The following is a 22,259-nucleotide window of genomic DNA, read 5'->3' on the forward strand; positions in this document are numbered from 1 at the left end:
CCCACATGTGTCCTCAAAGCTGCAGGTTCCCCGCCCTTGGTCTAGATATATTTTTTTTTTCCTATTGAAACTCATTACTTTACTGAAAATGAAGGTGGCTATGCTTTGAGAGGTAATTTAAAGTGTTAACCAAAAATCTTCTCAAAGACAGATCTTAAGTCTAGTTTTTATTTAAATAAATGAGGAATGGGGAAAGGAAGAAGTATGAATAATTGTAAAGCTAAAAAGTACAGCAGTAAATCACATATTACACATTAAGTTGCCCAGTACTTCATTATAAAACTCATTACCTTGCCCTTTATACTGCCAAGTCTTGTGGGTTTTAGATAATGCTTTAGTAAAATATATAACCAGAATTGATAGCCCAAGTTTTAAAATGGTTTTTGCTGAGCTAGAGAATTACTCATCTTCTTAAATCTCTTGTTTCCACATTTGGCGTTATCAGTAGAGAAAGCATTTGAGTTTCGGGCTAATTATGTCATTCTAGGTCATAGGTATATAGAACCGGAAGGAAGGTGTCTTAGACAATAAAATTCAGTCTCTTCATTTTAAGGATGAAGAAACAGGTCCAGCTCACACAGGTGGCTAGTAAGTGGCAAGGCTGGAATTTGAACTCGTGTCTACATCATTCCAAATTCAGTGCTCTTTTTTTCCTTCCAGGTCAATGTGTCTCAATTTAGAGCAGTTAGAAATTCAGGCTTTCTGCTGAAAATTGTTTATGAGGAAGGCTTATGTCATATGGCTTAGTTTGGGCTTTTCATTCATAGCAGAAAACATTTTTCAATAATCATGACTAACTTTCAAGTTTAGGTGTTTGAGGCATTCTCTTAGGGTGGGGTGGGGTGGGGTGTGTTAAAAGGGGTTGGTTGGTTGGTTTGTTTCTTATACTATTATAGTATTTGCTCTCCCCAGAGCAAAGAAAAAACAATTAAACCCAAACTATTTGGGATAGAAACTTCATGGACTAATCTGACAGAGTATGGAACAAGCTGCACCTGTTTGTTGTATGCCACAACTCTAGTGAGAGGAGGAAAGTTTATTTCATCATTTTTCCTCCGGAGCCAGTCGCTCTTAATTATTTTCATATGTTTTGTGGTGGTCACTGTATCTTGTTTTAACATTTTGCTTTCTTTGATTTGGATCAGTTCAATTCAGTAAGCTTTTCTTTTCTTTTATTAATTAATTTATTTTTAATTTTCAACATTCACTTCCATAAGATTTTGAGTTCTAAATTGTCCCCCCCTTACCCCCACTTTTCTTTAAGCACCAACTGTGCATCAGTTATTATGCCAGGCACTGAGGATGTGCAGAGTCAAATAATGAAAGGATTCGTGCCCTCAAAGAGCTTGTAGAATTATTTAAGTTCAGACAGGTCTTACCATGTTACTTGGAATGCTTCCCATTTTGTTGTTTCCTATGACGTGATGTTTTATTGCATGCCTATGTCTCAGTTTGTCCAGGCACTTTCCATTTGAAGGCCCACCCATTTTAGTTTTTATTTTTGGTGTATTTGAAAGCATTTATTTTTTTACCTATTTGGTGTATCTCTTCAGAGACTGCTGGGTTATAAGGTAGGACCATTTTAATAACTTTTCTCCAGACTACTTTTCCCTACCTCAGGTTTAATCAGCCTTTTTATGAAACAAGGTTACTTGTTTTTGGCTTTATAAATATTTTATTAGTGATTTTTCTGTAGGTTAAATTTGTTCTTAATATTTTATAGGTATAATAGATATGTAGCTTGCAAAATGTTAGCAGTGGTCAGAGGTCACTGACTCAGGATCACAATTTTCTGCTAATAGGATCAAGCTCAGACTTCTTATTTTGTTTTTGTTATTTTAACAAAAGCAGCAGTGAATTAGCATTTATTCATCCACAGTTTCCTGGTCCATTTGACAAGCACGAGTCTGTCAGATGGCAGCTAACTCAGTTTGGTGGGCACAGTCTATAGCAGGGAAATAGAGTGAAGGTTACTGGCCTTTTCACCGTGCCCTGTAACCACCTATAATACAATTTTTAAAAAATCTGTGGGTCCTTAATTTTTTTTATTGGATTACTTACATTTGGTGGTACAAGCCTTATATTATCACAGTTCTGGGAAATAAAAGGATTCAAAATGGGAAGGCTTGCACACACACACACACACACACACACACACACGCCACCCCTTCCCACCATTTAGCACAGTGCTTACAAATATCAAAGACACAGTCACAGCCAAGCACTGTGCTAAATGCTGGGAAGGGGTGGCGCGTGTGTGTGTGTGCGCGTGTGTGTGTGTGCGCGTGTGCGCGCAAGAGCACGAGAGAGATATCTGTATTTTTGTTTGCATATATCTATGTAACTACATATATGTAGATCTGTATAGATATTGATAGGCAAGCAAAAAGAAAAGTCCTTGCCCTTAAGGAGCTTATATTCTCGTGGGGAAAGATAATATAGGGGGTAGGAAAAAAAAAGAAAGGGGGAGTGGGCAGGGTTGAAGGTAGCCAGGTTGAAAACAAGATTTTAAAGTTCAACACCTGGACCAGGGCTGGGAGGATAATGAAGGCTGGCTTGGATGCCTCCTCAAAAAAGGAATAGAAACAAGAGGTAGAATGTAGGATTGGGGAGGAGAATGGGGACGTCAGCTTGTAAGCCAGTTTGACTGGAACCAAGAGTGGGTGTAGGGGAGTAATATGAAATAAGACTGGAAAGGCATCTATATGGATCTATTTAATGTTTTTGATATGACATATATCCATCAATCTATATATTTTAGAAAATCAGTGCTAGTGAATTGTAAAATGAATATTTGAGTGATTAAATTGTATTCACTACTGCTAGTTCCATTTTGGGTATGGAACTGACCAAAAAAATTGGGGTCTTACTAATTAGAATTAGGTATTCATCCTCATTAGGAGGTCTGTAACTTAAGTAACCCAAGATGAGCAGACCCCACTAAACTATTACAAGCAAATAAAAACGGAACATTAAAATCCAGGATCTGTCCAGTGTTGACCTCGGTTTTGACAAATTGCTTCTGGTAATTTTACAGCTACTGGTATTTCAGTCTCAAATTAAGTACTTGATAAAGCTCATGTGATGGAAACCAATGATTTACTTCCCTATGCTACAAGTGGAGATAAAGGTTTGGCCGACTTTGACATTAAATTCTTTTTTTTTTTAACAATTTACTTTATAACCACCAGTTTGGAGGGTTAACTAATTTCAGCTTTGGTGAAAGTCTACTAGGATTATTTTCTTTTCTAAAAAATAAAAGCACCTGAGACACAAAATTTTCTGTACACTCAGATAATATGTACACCAGCACTTTTTAAATCTTTGTCCAACACAGAAGCAATTTATCCCTTGCCCTGTGTTCAAATGACCAAATGAGTATTTGACTTTGGAGCTGGTTTTCCCATCTCTCATGTGTACCCTTAGAAGCATAATCAGGAGGGGGAGACCTGCTTTCTTAAGGCTTCTAGACAGACATTTTGCAGCTGTTTTATTAAGTCGTCATCAGTTTTCAGTGAAAGAAACTTAGAATCCTGACTTTAATCCATTGGAATGTTTAGAAATTTGTCTAGTTTTGCTTGCTAATAAACTTTGGTGTGCTGTTTGAATTGTGGACTTTAGATAGGAAAAGAAACATTAGAGGAAGTCTGGCTTACATCATATTTTTTTTATCATGCCTAACAACAGCAAAGAGTTATAAGGGAACACAACTTTAAACCCCTATTTATAGTAATTCCTTAATATATTGAAAAAAATGATCTTTAAATGCTCAGAAATGCGACACTTGAGGATGTAAGCTCCTTGTGAGCAAGAAGTATTTGCCTTTTTATTTCCAGCATTTAGTACAGGACCTTGAACAGAATGGGCTCTCAACTGAGCATTGAATCGAATTGAGAAGCATCATTTGGTCCCCAGGCTGTCATCAAGGAGTCGTGGGTCCATTTGAACTCGATAACTGCCCCTACTGTGTTGGAAGCCTCCTGTTCTGAGAATTCTTGTATATGTCTTATATGTTCCTAGTTATTCACAGGGTGGCCTCTCCATTCAGATGTGAACTCCTTGAGGGTTGGGACTCTGCTTTTGCCTTTATTGGTATCTCTACCACTTAAGTGGTGCCAGATGCATAGTAGGCCCTTAATAATGCTTGTTGACTGACTGTAAACAAAATGGTCGTTGTATTAATGCCTGTTGTTTTAATGCCTTTTAGCTTAGGAAAAAAAAATTAGTGGCTTCATAAATGGAAACTGAAATGGAGCCTCCCTTTGGTTCTGAGGGCCCCAAACCCATAGAAACTGCACACTTGCTCCCCCTCCCCTCCTTAGCAACCTTTGTTCAGAGTACACAGGATTAAAATTACCCAATCAGCTGCCAAAGCTGAGTAGTGGGATCCGCTTCAAGTTGGAGAAACTGAACCTCCAAACTTGTCTAGACAAGTCATTTTTCTAAATTAATTTGCTCCCTGGGTGGTTCCAGGAAAAGAAACAATGCTTTATTAACCTCTGCTTTCAGACTTTTTAATCAGTTTTTGGAAAAGCAGCTTTGGTCTTAGCTACGAATGTGTTTTCCTAAAGTAAAGTGATGGCAGCTTGGAGCCTAAGCTTTTTGTGTGTGCCAGCTTGGTATTGTCATCAAGTGTCTTAGTGAGATTCCCGTACAAGTTTTGTAACTCACTGGATGTTTGGGAAAGGCATCACACTGCCGTGGTAGTGTCAGACTCCTCCACCAAATCTTTGTCGGAGGCCAGGGATGGGCTAAAAATTAAGTCCTCGGCTAATGTGCTTTTCTCTGGTCTGTTTTTCAGATCAATGTCCGTGTTACTACCATGGATGCAGAGCTGGAGTTTGCCATCCAGCCCAACACCACTGGAAAGCAGCTCTTTGACCAGGTGAGCTTCCTGCATGCCTTTATATGAGTCCGAAGGGGAGAATTTGGATTTCACAAGATGAACATGTTTCCCTTTCTTGCTAAACTTATTACATTCATGGATGGGAGGTGTTATCTATTTAAAGACTCCAGTACTCTATACTCTTCAATTATGTATATTACATACATACACACACATGTACATATAAATACACACATATATAATACGTATGTATATCACATACATATATTCATACACCTCTCTGTATGTGTGTGTATACATATATATATATATATATACATACATACATACACACATACATATATATAAATTTTTTTCCTTCCACAAAGAAAGCTAACATTATGGCAACTCTGTATGGTAACCTGTATGAACACCAGATTTAAGAGGCAGGTTAGGCCCTGGTATGTTTATTGATAGCAAGAGTCAGTGTGCCCAAAAGAAATACCTGCTTGTTCTTGGACTCTCCATGGTGGAACTGGGTCCTTTTAACTGAGTTTGAAAATGCATGCTACCTTCACAAACCAACCTGCCGCTCCTTAACCTGAGCCTGGATTTTGTCACGGACCTCTTTGGCAGTCTGTGGAACTCTCCTTGGAATAAAGTTTTTAAAACATAAAATACACAAGATTATAAAGAAAAATTGATTATATTGAAATAAATTATCAAAATAATTTCTTTTTTAAATTGTGATATAGTTCATGGACCCCCTGAACTCTGGACCTAAGCATTCAGAATAAATGACAACAGACCTGAAGCTTCCAGGGAGAAGTAAAGCATCTCTTTAACACATTTGAATTCTTTGGTTTCCAAGCTCTTTCTTCGGCCTCTTCCAGTCTTGCATGCACCACATCTGTTGTTAAACTCAACAGACATTTCTTCTAGTGGCTTCGATGGCAAGTGTACTCTGCTAGAAAACGAAGGAAATTGTATGACAAGTCATTCTGTCGTGGAGCTTAGGGCATACTGGGGAGTGGGGGGAGGGGGTAAGACCCAGACATTGATGGGCATAACAAACAGTCATACTCAAACTCAAAATGTTTTGTGATGTCCAAGAGGAGATGGTTTTTACTGATAGAATAATCAAGGAACGCCTTCTGGAGGAGATAGCATTTGAATTGGGCTTTAAAGAATGGTTAGGAAAAATAAAAAAAAAGAATGGGTAGGAGTTCAACAGGTAAAGATGGTGAGACTAGGCATTCTTAGCATGAGGAGTAGCATGGAAAGCCGTAAGGGGAAAAAAGGCACATGAGGTGGGCAGAAAATAATTTAGTGTGGCTGGAGTGTGGTATCTATAAAGGGAAAGAGGTCTTAGATGAAATTGGAAAGGAAGGATGTTTCATCAGATGGTAGAGGGTCTTGAATGCCAAACAGGTCTGCACTTTACTCAGTAGAAAGCCATTGAAAATGGACAGTGCCACATTTTTACTTATGTGTAAGGAAAATTATTCTGTCAGTGGTGTGGAGGATAGTTTAGGGGGATAAGAGTGTAGGCAGAAAGAGGTACTGTAATAGTTTAGTTGGGTAAATTATGATCTTGGCCCCATTTCTTCTTCCTTACTTAAAAAAAAAAAAGGTGGAAAGTCCAACAAACAAGTAAACCTTTTAAAAGGCCTTCTCTGTTTGCCTATGTCTTAGGTAATAAGCTTCCTTTGGGACATAGTGACTTCTCTGGCTTTGGAGGTCTTTAAACAGACATTGAATGGCCACTCGTCAGAGACACTGGAGATGAGATGAATGATTTGGGCAAGAGTCGAACTGGATCATCCCTGAAGTCTCATTGAGGCATTGATTTAAAGTTGGAAAGAGGCTTAGAGATAGATCATTGAGTCCAGCCCCTTCATTTTGTAGAATATAACTATGTACAGGAAATTTTTATAGGAAATTGTGACTCCATGACTTATCCGTATGTTACTGAGTAGGAAGTAACAGCTGGGATTCAGACCCAGATTCTCAGACTCCAAATTTAATTTTCCTTCCCCTAGACCATGTTGCTTCCAGCCCTTCCTAGTAGTTTATATATATTGGTACTTGATTTAAAAAAAATTAATAATGTGATGGGCATTCTTGAGGTGGTGAGGAATGAATGTCCTGGGGATGCTCTGATACGTCCAGAGGCAGTGTGGTCTCACAGAATTTGGAGTCAAGAGACTTAGCTTTTGGTTCTAGTCCTCTCGCCTAACCTAACATAGTTTATTATTTCACAGGGTCATTGTGAAGACCAAATGAGATCATCCGTACAAAGTACATCAGTATCGCCAAGCAGTATTCAGATGCGAGCTTAGCAGTAGTCAATATAGTATGGCAGAGAGACAAAACGATAATATGGTAGCTAGCATTTATATAGCGCCTGCTGTGTGCAAGGTGGAGAAGGAAATGGCAAACCACTTCAGTGTCTTTGTCAAGAAAATCCCCAGATGGAGTCCCAAAGAGTCAGACAAAGTGGAAATGACTGAACAACAGCAAGAACTGTGCGCGGGGTACTCTTTACAAATAGGATCTCATTTGATCTTTGCAGCACGCATGGGAGGTAAATGCTGTTACTATCCCCACTTTACAGTTGAGGACACTGAGGTAAACAGAAGCTAAGGGACTTGTCTGAGGAATGTCACACAGCTAATGAGTGTCTGAGGCTGGATTTGAACTCAGGCCTGACAGCAGGCCCAGAGTTCTATCCACTGTGCCACCTAGTTGCCTGAAAGAATGCTGGACCTCATTGTCTCTAAGAACAATGAACTTCAAGGGAGTTCTGAGTTTGAACCCTGCTTCTGACACTTAGTAGCTGTGTGACCCTGGATGTGTCAGTTAACCTTTCCTGGCCTCAGTTTCTCTTAGGGATAATAGTAGTACTTACATAGATTAGACAGTTGTTGTGAGGAGCAAGTGATAAAATGAAGCATTTTGCAAACTTAAAGCCCGAGATAAAGGTCAACCCTGTGCAGGGTAGTAATAGGCATAACTGATGGTCACAAGCTGGAGAGAACCAAGTCCTAGGAGCAGAATTCCCCTCCCATAGCCTCAGCTGTATGTAAGAGGAGAGACCACGGTGGACGTGGTCACTCTGGTATTCTTTGCATTTCCCATTCTGCCTCCGAGAATGACCATGGTGTTTCCTGGCACCCTTTCTGTGTCCCTAAGAAAACTGATCTCTGTGGATGGCCCAGCACGTCCTTTCTATGCTTGTTTGGGACAGTTTCTAATTTCAAGATGGTTACGCTTGAGTAACTACGAATAGAAGACATGGAGGTTTAGAGAGTAATTTAAAGGGCTACTTCTTGCCTTGTACACTTTGAAATTATTATATTAGCTAAATATTCTCCTCCTCTTCTCTCCCTTGTTTGATGATAATGGCCAATCTGATCCAATCTTACTATTTTAATTTCTAAAAAAAAATTTTTCCTGTTCTAATAATGACAGTAAACTGTTCACTTGGTTCTCGTTTGGTGCTGTTCTTTATGTTGGAAGTAAAAATGCTTTCTGCCTCCTTGCTAAAATTAGATGCATTAACTAGTACTGGATACTTCAATGGTTTCATTTTTCTTGACCTAACTTTTTTTCTAATTTCTTTCAAAACTACTTTACTCTTTACTGGCTTCTAACAAAAAAGACTGTATGTAGAATGCTTTTCAGCTCCACTAGGCAGACATGACTGAATAGTGTTCATTCTTGCTAAAAGTTTTGCCAACATGTTTTAAATGACCTTTTCAGATGGGTTTGGGGGAGGGGGTAGAGCCAACTAGGTCTGGCTCTAATTGCATGGTCAGTAGTGCCTTCTTTTTCGTTGTTGTGTTTGTCTTGTTTCTGTTAGAAAAAACCAAAAACAACCTTGCTGCTTATCTTTCTTCTTTTTGTTTTAAAGCGTATTACCCCAGTATCACCCTTGGATTAGTCTCATATGCCATTTCCTGCCTTCAGCAGGTGACTGGTGATGGCCACTGCATGTATCGTCAAAGTATCCAGGTGCATAGTCATTCTGGATGTCACTGCACTCAGTCAAGTATGTCCAGAGACTGGGCTTACTCCCTGGCCATCTGCACGTGCTCACACCTTCTCCCTTGGCAGTGTGGTACATGTCCACGTCGATATAAACATATCAAATATAAAATCTCCTGTTTGACTTTCAGAGTCCTTCCTAACCTGGCCTTCCCACGCCTTTCCCAACCATCAACTCTGGAATCCAGTGGCATTGCCTCTTTGTTCCCGTACACGGTGTGCCACGTTCTGGCTCTGAGCAGTCATGCCTAGAAATCCGTCCTTGCTCATCGCTGCCTCTTGGCTTCTGTAGCTTCCTCCCGATCTCAGCTGAAGCTACACGAAGCCTTTCCCAGTCCTCCTTAATCTTAGTGCCCTTCTTTGGAGATTATCTCCAGTTTATCTTTATCTTGTTTGTACACCCTGTTTGTACCATGTTTCCTCCATTTGATTGTGTGCTCCTTGAAAGCAGGGACAGGTTTTTTTGTCTTTTCTTTGTACCCCAACACCTACTACAGTGCCTGACACATAGCAGGTGCTTAAAAATGCTTGATGACCTGTATATTTATTTTGTTCTCTTCTTAAAAATAGGAAGGGGAGGGACAGTTTGCACTTTGTCCACAAACTAGAGAAAACCCTGCTCTCATATTTAGGAGACTTGGTTTCAACTAGCCCTGTCTCTCTTCTTCCTTAGGCTTTGGTTTCCTCTGTAAAATGAGTGGGGTAGGGCTAAGTGACCTTCAGGTTCTCAGCTACAGCATTCTGTGGTTCTTTATCACCACCCAACTCTTTCCCATCTTCTTTGCCCAAACAGTGGGAATATCATCCTGGAGTCTGTTTTAAGCTTGTGAAAGAGAGGGGGCAGGGAAAGAGAATCTCATTTTACAAGAGCAGTAGAAAACCCCAGAAGGTTAGTTCAGAATCCAGTAATGGCATGGGACCAGATATACTGAACAAAAAAAAAAAAGGGGGCTCTTGCCGTGCCGTGTGTTTCTGAAATTTGTGCTTGGAATAGAGAGGGGCCAGGTGTGGAGAGGTGATGAAACCAATATCAGTGTGCTTTCCACTCTGCCTTCTTTCCAAGGCCCCTTCTGGCTGTAAACCAAGGATAGAGCTGTGGGGATTATTTAAAAGTAGGAAAAATAAATATTGAGAGACTGGAGGCAGTGTGTTATAAAGGACAAAGCACTAGAATTAGAGTTCTAAGATGTGGGTTTGAATCCTAACTGTGCCACAGTTATCTTACCTGTAAAATAAAAGGGAGTAGATTTGGACAAGATGTCTTTTAAGAGATCTCAATCCAGCCCTAAATCCATAATTCTAAGTTGAGAATTTTTTTTTAGCAATTTTTCTGAAAGGTGATGAAGTATAATTTTCTTTTTATAAGGCATCTTTGGAAGCCATCAGTCACGTCTCTGGTGTCCATAACGGAATTTGGACAGCACAGAGAGATTTGCCTTGAATTCCATGCCTATAGAAATCTTATTCTAGTGGTTCATTTGCTTTCTTCACTGGGCTGCTGAAGCTTTTTATTATGGTAATGGTTTCTGAAACCCCTTTCAGAATTCAGGAACTGCATACTGGCCTAATTGGTCACCGTGGAACACTCTTTTGTGGCATTTTGGTATTGAGACCGCTGAACTTGGGGTCTACAGGCAATTCTCTTAACCTTTAAATCTGTAGCATTTATACAGTTTGTCACGTTTTGCAAAGTGCTTTACAGATGCTATCTTATCTGATCCATACAATAACCTTATGAGGTGAGTACTGTTACATTATCCCCGTTTTGGAGATAAGAAAACTGAGGCTGACAGGTTAAACAACACAGCTAGTGAGTGAATGAGGCAGGATTTTAATTCAGGACTAGTCCTTTATACCGTACCTAGCTGTGAGTGGCAGCCTTAATTTTTTCACCTGTACAGTAGGGGTCCTAATGCCTGATGCAGCCCACCCCTTGGTAAAGTTGTTTATCATTATCACCATCCTCTTCTTTGTAGTAACAGTATCACTCTGTGCCAGGCTCTCTACACATGCCTTATGTTTCTACTTAAAGTCATGTTCCAAAATCCAGCCACCTCTTAAAATATCGTTGCCAAAAGCTGTTGCAGACTCTGTCTCCCTTTTTAAGAGTGTGCTCTGAATATACAGCCTTAGTTATCAAAAAATAAAATAAAATAAAAATCCGTATCTCCCCAGGGCACGTACAGGTACGGCGCTCCCATCCTTTAATGAATTCTTGAGAAACTGAATACTTAAAGAATACCTGTTCTGTGCCTAGTTTGAACATTCTTCAGCTTCTTGTTACATTGGGTGGCTCCCTGAAACCTCATTGTGGTACAGAGGAGGCCTAGAGGCCTCTATGTTCTGATAGGTACCACCAAGCTGGAAAGGCTGAATTCTGGCCATGTCTTCTGAGGACCAGCCACCATCACACGGACCACAGGGTCAGCCTCAGCCGCTCTTAAACATCGTCTGCTGAGTAACGTAAAGGTCGTAGTCTCTGTCGGAAGGATTACCCAGAGCTGGCCAGATTACTGATTCTTCATTCATCCTTAAAGTGTCTCTTTCCTTTCTTCTCCCAGCATTGCTAAAATATCGTTGGAGACCAGGTCAGATAGAAAGGCATTGCGTCTAGCAAGGAGAACCCTCCTTACTATTTTTACATTTATTGTTATTGCTACTAATTAATAATAGCTAGCATTTATATTTACATAGCCCTTTTAAGGTCTGCAAAGTTCTTTACAAACATCTCGTGTGATCCTCCCATTATCCCCATTTTATAGAAGAGGAAGTTAATGTAGACAAAGCTTTAGTGACTTGCCCAGGGAAGTGCAACTGGTAAGTGTCTGTGGCGAGATTTGAACTCAGGACCAATTCCAGGGGAGGGGAACCTGTGGCCTTGAAGCCCCTGTGCATCCTAGTTGCTGCAGTATCAGGCTCATGATCGCTTTACAGTGTCATGTTTTGCATGGGAATCAAGCTGACCATTTTAAAATTCAGGAAGTATGCTGTTTGGGGAAAGGACAGGCAGGAGCCATGGGAAAAGATGGATAGATCTTGAAGTAGAATATTCCTCAAATCAGAGGTTAGGTAAATGAATGTGTTAAGTGAAGTTTATAGTATTCTGTACCCCAGGATACCAGATGGGTAACAAATGTGCCCTTGTTCAGTTGGTTTGAGCGGGCAGCTTCGGGAAGGCTCTCCCGTCTAGGTCTCCAGTATTATGCTTTAACGTGTAGCTTGTCAACCTTGGACTCATCCCCAAAAGGAGTCATTTTAGTTATCTGAGGCAAATTTCCAGAAACGAATAGGAGCCATACTATAGAAAAAAGGCTACTAGGGAACGGATGCCAGTTTCTTCTTAGCTACTCCAAGCCCCCAGAGAGAGAATGTTATTTATTTATTTAATTTTAGAGTATCGAGTCAAGGGAACTCTTGTTTTCTGGGAGTGGGAGGGACTGGGTATTAGAGTAGAGGGAGAATATTAGAGCAAGCCTCTGAAATATCAGAATGGGAACTACCTGACTATTCCTGTTAGTAAGGTTTGGAATGCCTTTTTTTATTCAGAGCTCAGAGGAGGCTGGTGCATCGATTAGGCCTATGAATTTAGGATTTTTTAAATCACTCACAAGTATTGACTAAGTTCAGGGTCCATTTTATGTAAACCCATTTGTTAATTCACAATTTCATTCTTCCATGAAGTAGATAATCTGAATTAGAAAAAAATGACTTGGGTGAGGTTAAGCAAACAACAGAAAAAGATAAAATTATACCGTGTGTGTGTGTGTGTGTGTGTGTGTGTGTGTGTGTGTGTACGTGTGTGTGTGTGTGTACGTGTGTGTGTGTGCAGGGGGTTATCACATAACTATACTACCCTATAGTTAAAAAAAAAATTGGGGCAGCAACATGGTACAGTGGATAGAGTGCTGGGCCTGGAGTCAGGAAGACATCTTCCTGAGTTCAAATCTGGCCTCGGACACTTATTAGCTGTGTGGCCCTGGGCAAGTCAGTTAACCCTGTTTGCCTCAGCTTCCTCATCTGTAAAATGAGCTGGAGAAGGACATGGCAAACCAGTCCGGTATCTCTGCCAAGAAAACCCCATAGACAGTACTGACACGCTATGTATGATTCACGGGGTCATGAAGAGTCAAGCATGACTGAACAACAACCGTGTGCCAGGCACTGCTGAGCTATGCATTTTTACAAAAATCATCTTATTTAGTCCTCGTAACCCTAGCAAGGTAGGTGCTATTACTAACTTCCTTTTACAGTCCAGGGAACTGAGGCAAAGAGAGGCGAAGTGATTTGTCCACAGTGTCTGAGGCCAGATTTGAACTTAGATGTTCCTAATTCCAGGCCTAGCACTCTATCCACTGCCTTTAGAGAGATGTCTAGACATCTAGACAGGGGTGGGAAACCTGTAGCCTTGAGGACGCATGTGGCCTTCTAGATCCTTGGGTGCAGCCTTTTAACTGAGTCCAAGTTTTATAGAACAAATCCTTTTATTAAGGGGATTTGTTCTGTGAAGTTTGGATTCAGTCAAAGGGCTGCACTTGAGGACCTAGAGGGCCACATGTGGCCTTGAGGCCGCAGGTTCCCCACCCCTAGTTAGAGCCTTAAGAAGGTCACAGAGCCAACGAGAGTCAGAGTTGGCATTTAAACCCAGGTTTTCCTGGCCTCGAGGTCACTATCCTGCTTCTCAGGCAGAGCGACAGAATTAAGATCACAAAAGATCTTGACATGTTAGCTGCAAACCTACCAAGATGAAATTATTTAACAGGGATAAAATTTGTATACTTTTTAAAAAAAACATGTGGGCAAGTATGGGGCGAAGGCAGGGATGGTCATAGGAAGTATGGAGGGAGGTTGAACGTAATCTGGGAAATCTGGATTTGTCTTCCTTCTCCTTTCCACTTTGGGTTCCTATGAAATTAAAAAAAAATACAGCAGTCAAAATTCTGTGTAGATTAATCATTGCTCCTCTCCCCCAGTCTTGCAGCAGTGGGTTACTTTTTGCTATAAATGTTCTTCATCTTTAAGAAGATGCTTTTGCTACTAAAATGGAAAGAAAGCTCCTTCTCTCTGAGCCTCAGTTTCCTTATCTGTAAGAGAAGAGTGGTAGACTAGGTACCCTCCAAGGGCCTGCTCAACTCCAGCTTTTCATGAGCTCCGTCTGCTTTGAACAGCCAATTTCAGTTTAAAGCCCAAATACTTGGTTTGGCATTTCTATCGTGGTTAGATAGGGACCTCTTTTTCTTTCACAACCCAAAAGAAACCACAAAAATGTGTGGGGGTCCCCCAGAAAAATTGAGCAGCTTTTGAGGTTGTCAGCATGTATTCAAAGTCTGATCATGTGTCCCAAATGTCCATAGGGCAGTAAGCTGAATGGGTGTCCTGCAGTTAGCCCTGCCCCCCAACCATTCATGCACACAGTAGTAGCTGGCACCACACTCCTCATGAATCAGATTGCAAGAGACTTTCTTTTCTTCAGAAGCACCATAAAGAATTTTTAAAATGACTCATCAGGCTAATGAAAAACAGGCCCCTACTTTAAGTCAGGATTAAATCGTTCCCCTCCTCCACACCCTGATACGAAGTTCCTGGCACTGGATGGTTATTATTTCACATCCCAGGAACCCAGAAGCCAAAAATCTGCCTGTCACCCCTTGGTGAATATAAAACTTAAGCTCGCCTCTCTCTCAACCCTCAGCATCACCACCCTGGAAATGTGCCACCATCTGTTTCCTGCCTTTCAGACAAACGCTTTTTTCCTTCCCTATCCTTAGCTGTCAGATTCCTGGACCAACTCGTCGACAAGCGGAGTCACAACCAGAATCACACAAGGGTTTCTTAGACCTATGTAGCAAGTGATCCAGTCAGACTGGTTATTCCCTTGGGAATTGGGCTAACTCTAGGAAAGCTGTATCACATGAGGACTATCTGGTATTTCTGCCCATTTGGGAGAGGCATCCCTCTATAATTGGTTTCAACATTTGTACTTCCAGGTGGTTAAGACCATTGGCCTTCGGGAAGTATGGTACTTTGGCCTCCAATATATGGACAATAAAGGATTTCCAACCTGGTTGAAGCTTGATAAAAAGGTAAATGAGGGTTAACTATTTACAGATTGTTAACCTGGGTGTGTTGGCTTGCTGATTTGACGTTGACTGTTGATGAGGGAAACCCGAGCACCTTATTCTCCTTCTAGCCCTTCTCTTTTTCATTTGTCTAAAGGACTTAAAAAAAAAAAATTAGACTTGCAGATTCCCAGAGAACCGGGAGTCCTGGGAACTAGGTACCTTATGCATCTCAACTCCCTGCTTCACTAAGTCAGTATGGTGTTTCATTGTACAACTATTATTTGACCTTGGGTTTGTCAGTTTGTTTTAATTAGAATGTACTGGAGCAACTAATTTGCTTCTGGGAAGATTAAAAAAAGTGACAACTGGGTTTTTTTAATGTTTTATAAAAACAAATTAACTTTGTGCCTTTTTGCTCAAGTTGGCTTAATGATGCCCAAGTGCTTAAGAAAAGTTGTTATTATTTTTTTAGCAGGTTTGAGATAAAGCAAATTAAACATTAATATGAACTTTCCCCTAAACCACTTCTAAATGTGCAAATCCATTGTCCTCCAATAGCATATTTTCTCAAAGTTTAGCATAATAGAAGTTGGCTTGAAGCATGACAGAAGAGGAGACATTCGGTTTAAATACCAAGTTCTAGAGCCCAGGGACAAGCTGTCTACCTCTACCTAGCCTGCTGGGTGGTTCCCAAGACACTAGTCTACAGGAGAGCTTCCAAAACAGGGCCTGCTTTGGATCTTGAGGCCTCTCTCTTGCCCTCAATTTCCTCACCTGTCAACTAAGAGCAGTTGGAGGCTTTAAAGCCCTTATCTGTGACTTTATGATCACAGTTTGGAAGTAAGGGTTGGCCAGTGAGCCAGAGACACTGGTCAGTGATTGGCTTCTGCTGGGTCCTTGATGACCCAGCACAAAGGCAGGCTGAGCTTGTCCCTGATTTTTTTTTTTTACTTAATATACTCAAAAAGCCTTTAAAAGAATCTTGTCTCAAAAACTCTACTCTTAGCAGCCCCTTTTATACATGTTTGTACATGCCATTGTTGTGCAAATTATGTGTTCTGAAACCTAGAACTTGGTCATTTGAATTTTAAGTGGGTTGGTTTCTCTCATCCAGGTCTCTGCTCAGGACGTCAGAAAGGAGAACCCCCTCCAGTTCAAATTCCGGGCCAAATTCTACCCAGAGGATGTACCCGAGGAACTGATCCAGGACATTACCCAGAAGCTGTTCTTCCTGCAAGTAAAAGATGGAATCCTCAGTGATGAAATCTACTGCCCTCCCGAGACCGCAGTGCTCCTTGGGTCCTATGCCGTTCAAGCCAAGTTTGGTGACTATAATAAAGAAGTGCACAAGGCTGGATACCTCAGCTCTGAACGCTTGATCCCGCAGAGGTAATCCCAGGCCACACCGTCTATCTTTCCTTCATCATCCGTTCATTCACTTGTGTTATACTTTGGTATCAGAAGTAGCATCAGGAGTGGCAGGGCCAGGGTTGGGACTCCAGTGACTTCTGGGTTTTGTACGTTTTTAAAATGAGTCACTCTGGACTTTTGACTATCCCAGCCCACAAAGGGTACTTTGTGAAGATGCTGATGACTGCTCTTAGCATAGTTTCAGGTAGTGGGAGGAAAAAAAAACCAGAAAGGAAAAATATCCTGTCCTCATAGAAATATAAAGGGTGGATGTGGCCTTCTCTTCTACTCATCACTGCATGTGTGTTGAATCCCCTTAAGTGGGATGTAAATTCCTGTGCCAGGCACAGTCCCTTACACCTAGTTAATGCTTAATAAATGTTGGATTGAATTTAAACTTGTTCACATTTCTTCTAAGAGAGTAGCCCTCTGAAATAATAATGGTGGGGCCCCCTTAAATCCCTGTTCAGTCTCTTATGTTAATATACTTTGCTTTATCTAGGAACTTCCCTCCACTTCCCCATTACTGTCTGTGTGTTTTATATCTTCTTTCTTCTCTTGAGGGAAAACAAAAAAAGACCTCGAAGAACATTGGAGTTTTTCAACCCAGATTAGGTCAGGTTTGGCCAACAACCATGAGCAGAGACCTAAACTTCTGTATTTCTCTGTTCTGACTCTAGCTCGGTAGGGTCCAAGGTTCCAACAAAAGCTTCTTAGACTTTTAGCTGACGGAAAGGAAGGGATTTTCTGGAGGTGGGAAGGAGAGTCAGATTTGATAGCTTTCAGCATCCTTTAATTAAAAAAGAGACAGAGGAAGAAAAAGAAGAGGAAAAAGGAAGGAAGTTAAATGTTGGTTTCCTTCTGTTTGTGTTTCAGAGTAATGGACCAGCACAAGCTCTCCAGAGAGCAGTGGGAGGATCGGATCCAGGTGTGGCATGCTGAACACCGTGGGATGCTGAAGTGAGTACTCAGTTGTAGTACAGACTGGTATTTAGGTCATCTCCAGCTCTTCCAGTTAATCTTCTTTACCATGTGACTATAGTTAGGAATCTCCAAGTAATTAGCTCTACGAGGCTCTTGAACTGTTTTCCAGTCCTAATGCCTAATAAGGTATTAAAAGTTTTAATGTAGCTGGTAGGGCATTTGTTTTTTGTTGTGGTTTTTTATTTATTTCTCATCATTAAATTATAGTTGTAGCCTGGGGACCAGCCTTTAAAACCTAGGAAAGCTCCTGCCCAGGCTGCCTTTCCTTCCTTGGTACTTTTTTTAGTGGAGGGAAAAAAAATCTAAGCATCTTAAATACTACAGAGGCTGCTTGCCCCCCCACCAAAAGAAATCACTGTTGCCCTGTTTTTCTCTGCTGCTTAAGTGGTGTTGGTTTGCTTGTGCATGGAATGCAAGGTAGTTGCCTCCTTGCAGGTTTTTATTGGACAAGGCAAAACCTCTAAAAGGCATTATCTTAGAGAAACAAAAATGTTGAATGGAGGTGAGAAGTGCAAGCATTGGTGTTTGTTTAAATAAGTCTCATTGGAGCCTTTTGTTTCTACATAACAGTCAGTTCTGGAAATGTCATCCCCACTGTAACAAAGAAAAAACAGTTAAGCAAAAACATCTCCCTACAGTGACCTCGACGTTCTAGCCAATGTTGCTGTTCTTTTAAATGGCGCACTGCTTTGTTTCCTGATGGGATTGATCATGCAAGTGCTGGTTATTTTCATACATTGGCAGCATTTTGAGGTTGAATGCCAGGCTCAGAGTCTGGAAGGGTCTTGCTTATAAGGTTCCTGGCAGCCATAGCTCATTGCTCATGGCACCCCCGTGGCTGAACCCATCTGACTCAAGTAGATTCCCTGGGGCGGGTTGGACAAGGAAAAGCAGGCAGGAGAGTGGTCCGCAATAATAAATGAGCAAAGCAATAGGGACCCTGGAATTACCATGCTGGTCAGACAAAAAATAATCTTCTAGGGCAGCAAAGATAATGACATGTCACTTAATAAAGACCATTTTTTTGGTCTAGCCTACAAAGGCATCAATGAAGGTCTGTCTTGATTTGTAAAAAGAGCAATCCTTATGACGTTAGGTATGGGCACCATCGTCCATACCTTGCATTCAAAGTTATAGCAGTATTCTCTCTGTTCTTTTCCACCACTGATTCCTGCCCAGCTGGGATCCTTGCTCTTCTGATGCCCTTTCTTTATTCTTCCTGAATGCTACGGAGAGGGGATGGGGGAAGGATGACCAGTAAACAAGGAACTGTCAAAATCATTCTTTTCTTCTTGGGATTACAATGTGAAATTAATTTTATACTAATCTAGTGTTTTTTGTATGCGTGTTTTCATCTCCCCAACTAGAGATAATGCTATGCTGGAGTATTTGAAGATTGCTCAGGACTTGGAGATGTATGGGATCAATTATTTTGAGATAAAAAACAAAAAAGGAACAGACCTTTGGCTCGGAGTGGATGCCCTTGGGCTGAATATTTATGAGAAAGATGATAAGTGAGTTTGAAACTTTTCTTTTTTTGAGCTGATGGGGTAGAAGGAATGGGGAACAGATGGGGAGTTAGCAGTCCTGAGTGGCGCTGAACGAAGGCCTTGGTTCAACTTTGTGTTGGCCCAGGGAAAGGACAGTTCTTGAAGGTCTGTTTCTACTCTGCATCAGAAACTTGGCACGAAGACCTTTTGTTGGCACTACCTTCTTTCCTAATGTCATTGGATATTAAGTGTTTGCACTACATGCAATTTCTTGAAATGGTCAGAATGTCAACTCTGTGTGGAGGGATGGGGGCAGAATATGGTATATCCATTAAAATTTAGATAAAATTCTATAGACTCATTTGTTTGAAGGCAGAACTGGGAGGGAATAAGAAAGAGTAACCCTAGGGAGCCTGTGAAATGGGGCAGAAAGAGGGGTGGATCATAAGTGCAATCGTCCACTGTCTCTTTCTCCATGGAATAGTGTATAAACTATAACTTATAGGTCCAACTGCCACCCAGGGAGTTCCTGCAAAGCTTACAGGCCAATGTCTGAAAGTTCCCTGAGACATCAACCCTTTTATGAAATTTCTGCTAATGTAATGGCACCAACGATGTGCCAGGCACTGTGCTAAATTCTGGGGGTACAAAAAGAAGCAAAAGATCATCCTTACCCTCCAGGAACTTGCAATCCAATATTTAAAGAGTTATCAAAGACCTTTAAGGCTCCATGAATTAGTGCATTAATATTAGAATACTCACCTAAACCAAACCTTCTAAACTTTTGGGAGTTACTCATTTGCTGTCCCTTATTTGGCTTATGAGGGCCAGGACTGTTTTGTTTTTGTCTTTGTATCTCCAATGATGGAGAGACATTTGGGCATAGTAGACAGAGGGCGGGCCTCAGAGTCAGAAAGTCCTGGGTTCAGGTCCTGCCTCTAACGTGCTGGTTGCCTGAAGGTGATCGTCACTTAAGTTTTCAGTACTCTACAGGTGCTCGTTTACATTAATAGAGGGAGCTCTGTTACTGGGAAATTCCCTACATTGACGAAATAATGCCTTTTTTTCATTCATTCATTCATTGACTCAACAAAATCCAGGTCTGGACAAGAAACAAACAAACAAAGACCCAAACGCAAGCATTTAGCACTGTGTTGCCTTGCATATAGTAGGCACTAAATATATGCCTATTTCCTTCCCTTCATCCTAATAACAGTGGATGGAAATTGTAAAGAGACTTAGTCTTGATTAAAACAATAAGGAAAAACTTTTAGCAGCACTATCCAAAGCGAAATGTCTTTCTTTATCGGGTGGTGGGTTCTCCCTCGCTGGGGCTTTCCATGCAAAAAGCTAAATGGGATTCTTCAGCTGTAGGTTGGATTCAATCCGGATCTGAGATTCTTTGGTTCTGTGAGAGGTACTGGACCGTAGTGCTTTGGAGAGTAGGAGGAGAGGATGTAGGTGATAACTCCCTGTTGTCTTGGCTCTGGGGGTCCTCAAGTAGCTCACAGCTTACAGTTTGGGGGGGCTGTTTGCGAGCACGCTGGATGTGGGGTTCCTCGTTAACCTCTGCTTCCTCCGTTTCTTCATCTGTACAGTGGGCATGATAAGAACACCTATGGTGAGGATCCGGTGAGATAATAATTGTAAAGCACTTTCCTGGTACATAGTAGCGGCTGTATAGTTTGTTATTATTGTGTTAGTTGTCAGTATCTTCATTGTTCCTGCAGAAAAATCATTCAGTCAGTAAGCGTTTATTTAAATACACGCTGTGTTGTCAAGTACTGTGCCTAGTGCTAGGAATGCTAAAAAAAGGGGGGGGATGTCCTCCCCAAAACTAGTCCCTGCTCCCAAGGAGCCCACTGTCCAGCGGAGGAGACAACACGAAAACGTGGATAGTACAAACAAGATAGGGAGACTAAATTGGAGATGGTTTCAGAGGGACGGTACTAAGATTAAGAGGGTCTTTGAAAGGTGGGACCTCAGCTGAGACTTGGAGGAAGTCTGGATGCAGTGATGAGGAGCAAGAGAGTTCAAGACTGGTCTTCTGAATCCCAGCCCCTGACTCTCAATTCTGGAAGTGCTATTGGTATAATGGGAAAAGTCTGGGGACTTCAGCTGAATCCAGGCATCGATGGTTAGCGGCAACCTAATTAACCTTTCAGGGCCTCTCAGTTACAAGTAGTACAGTACAAGTAGTACTTGTACTGACTTCTCAGGGTTGCTGAGGAAAACACTTGGACACACGTAAGGTTTTAAAAATGTGAGTTGTTGCTTCGGCAAAGCCATTTTAGGAACAGTCTGCTTCTCTAGCTGTGTGCCCTTCTGTAAAATGAGGGTGTTCGCTAAGATGGATCCCTCCAGCCTCAGTTCTGAAGGCATGGTTCTCGCTCCTCCCAGTGACTGCTGCAAACCAATTAATAGGATCCTGGATTTAGAACTAAAAGAGGCCTTAGAGGTCCTTGAGTCCGGCTCCCTTACTTTACAAATTGCCCAGCATCACCCAGGCACAAGTGATCAGAACTGGCACTTGACTCCAGTCCCCAGACTCCAAATCCTTTGGTGTTCTCCCTCCCAATCACACCCAATTTGTTTGTTACCCTCCACACTAAAACAATGACAAATAAGCATCGTTGGCTCTGGTCTCAGTGTCATGGAGGAGCAGAGGGGGAAGATTTTTTTATGTCACGTAGATGGTTTGGTTTAGTCAAGTATGTGAGAGGAAAAAAAGGTCTTAATTTTCTCTTTCCCTTTGAGAGAGACCCAACTTAGAGAATGATGGCGTTGAGGCCCAGCCATCATCAAGGTATCTCCGTCCTAAGGAGAACAGTATAGAGAATAAAAGGGAAAACTGAAGAGTACCCGCCACAGGATTGGAAGGGTGGGACTGCCTCTTGTCTTTAAGCTGAGTTTCTTGAATGAGAAGGTTTTGTAATGGAGCCACAGTTATCCAAACAGGTTTTGCAAGTCTCGTATAATAACCATAGGCAGGAACTTGCTGATGTCAGCTCATAACTGCCCCCAAACCACAGGCGTTTCTGTCTTTTCCTGAATAAGAGTTTGAGCCCCATTCACACCTCCTTTTCTGTCCTCGGCCCTCTCCCCACTTGTCGGTTTAACCGGCGCTTCCGTTATTTGGTTTGTAATTTCCCCAAGTTCAAAAGCTTCAACATAGGGGTGATCATGCACCTTCTGCCTCTCTCTCTCTCTCTCCCTCTCTCTCTCTCTCTCCCTCTCTCTCTCTCTCTCTCTCTCTCCCTCCCTCCCTCCCTCTCCCTCTCCCTCTCCCCCCCCCTCTCTCCTGAGACACACCTTGTTTTTATTTCTAAGTCCGCCCTTCACTGGAATTGGTCTGGTGACCAAAGTTCTTTTCCTTTTGAACTGAGTTTAAAAGTCAGTGAGTAAACATTTATGAAGTACCCACTACGTGCCAGGCGCTTA

General features: G+C 41.5%; 1 protein-coding gene across 1 annotated transcript in view; it reads left to right on the top strand.

Annotated features, from left to right (window-relative positions):
• The window catches only part of EZR (ezrin), a 72,563-nt gene that overhangs the window by 31,408 nt on the left and 18,896 nt on the right, over positions 1 to 22,259 (top strand). Inside the window, exons 3-7 of the mRNA XM_036767384.1 lie at positions 4,802 to 4,885; positions 14,860 to 14,955; positions 16,049 to 16,323; positions 17,221 to 17,304; positions 18,696 to 18,842. Of these exons, the coding sequence (XP_036623279.1) occupies positions 4,802 to 4,885; positions 14,860 to 14,955; positions 16,049 to 16,323; positions 17,221 to 17,304; positions 18,696 to 18,842 (686 nt within the window). The remainder of the gene's footprint in view (positions 1 to 4,801; positions 4,886 to 14,859; positions 14,956 to 16,048; positions 16,324 to 17,220; positions 17,305 to 18,695; positions 18,843 to 22,259) is intronic.

The sequence above is a fragment of the Trichosurus vulpecula genome, chromosome 7 (genome assembly GCF_011100635.1).
Source record: "Trichosurus vulpecula isolate mTriVul1 chromosome 7, mTriVul1.pri, whole genome shotgun sequence".
Classification (NCBI taxonomy): domain Eukaryota; kingdom Metazoa; phylum Chordata; class Mammalia; order Diprotodontia; family Phalangeridae; genus Trichosurus; species Trichosurus vulpecula.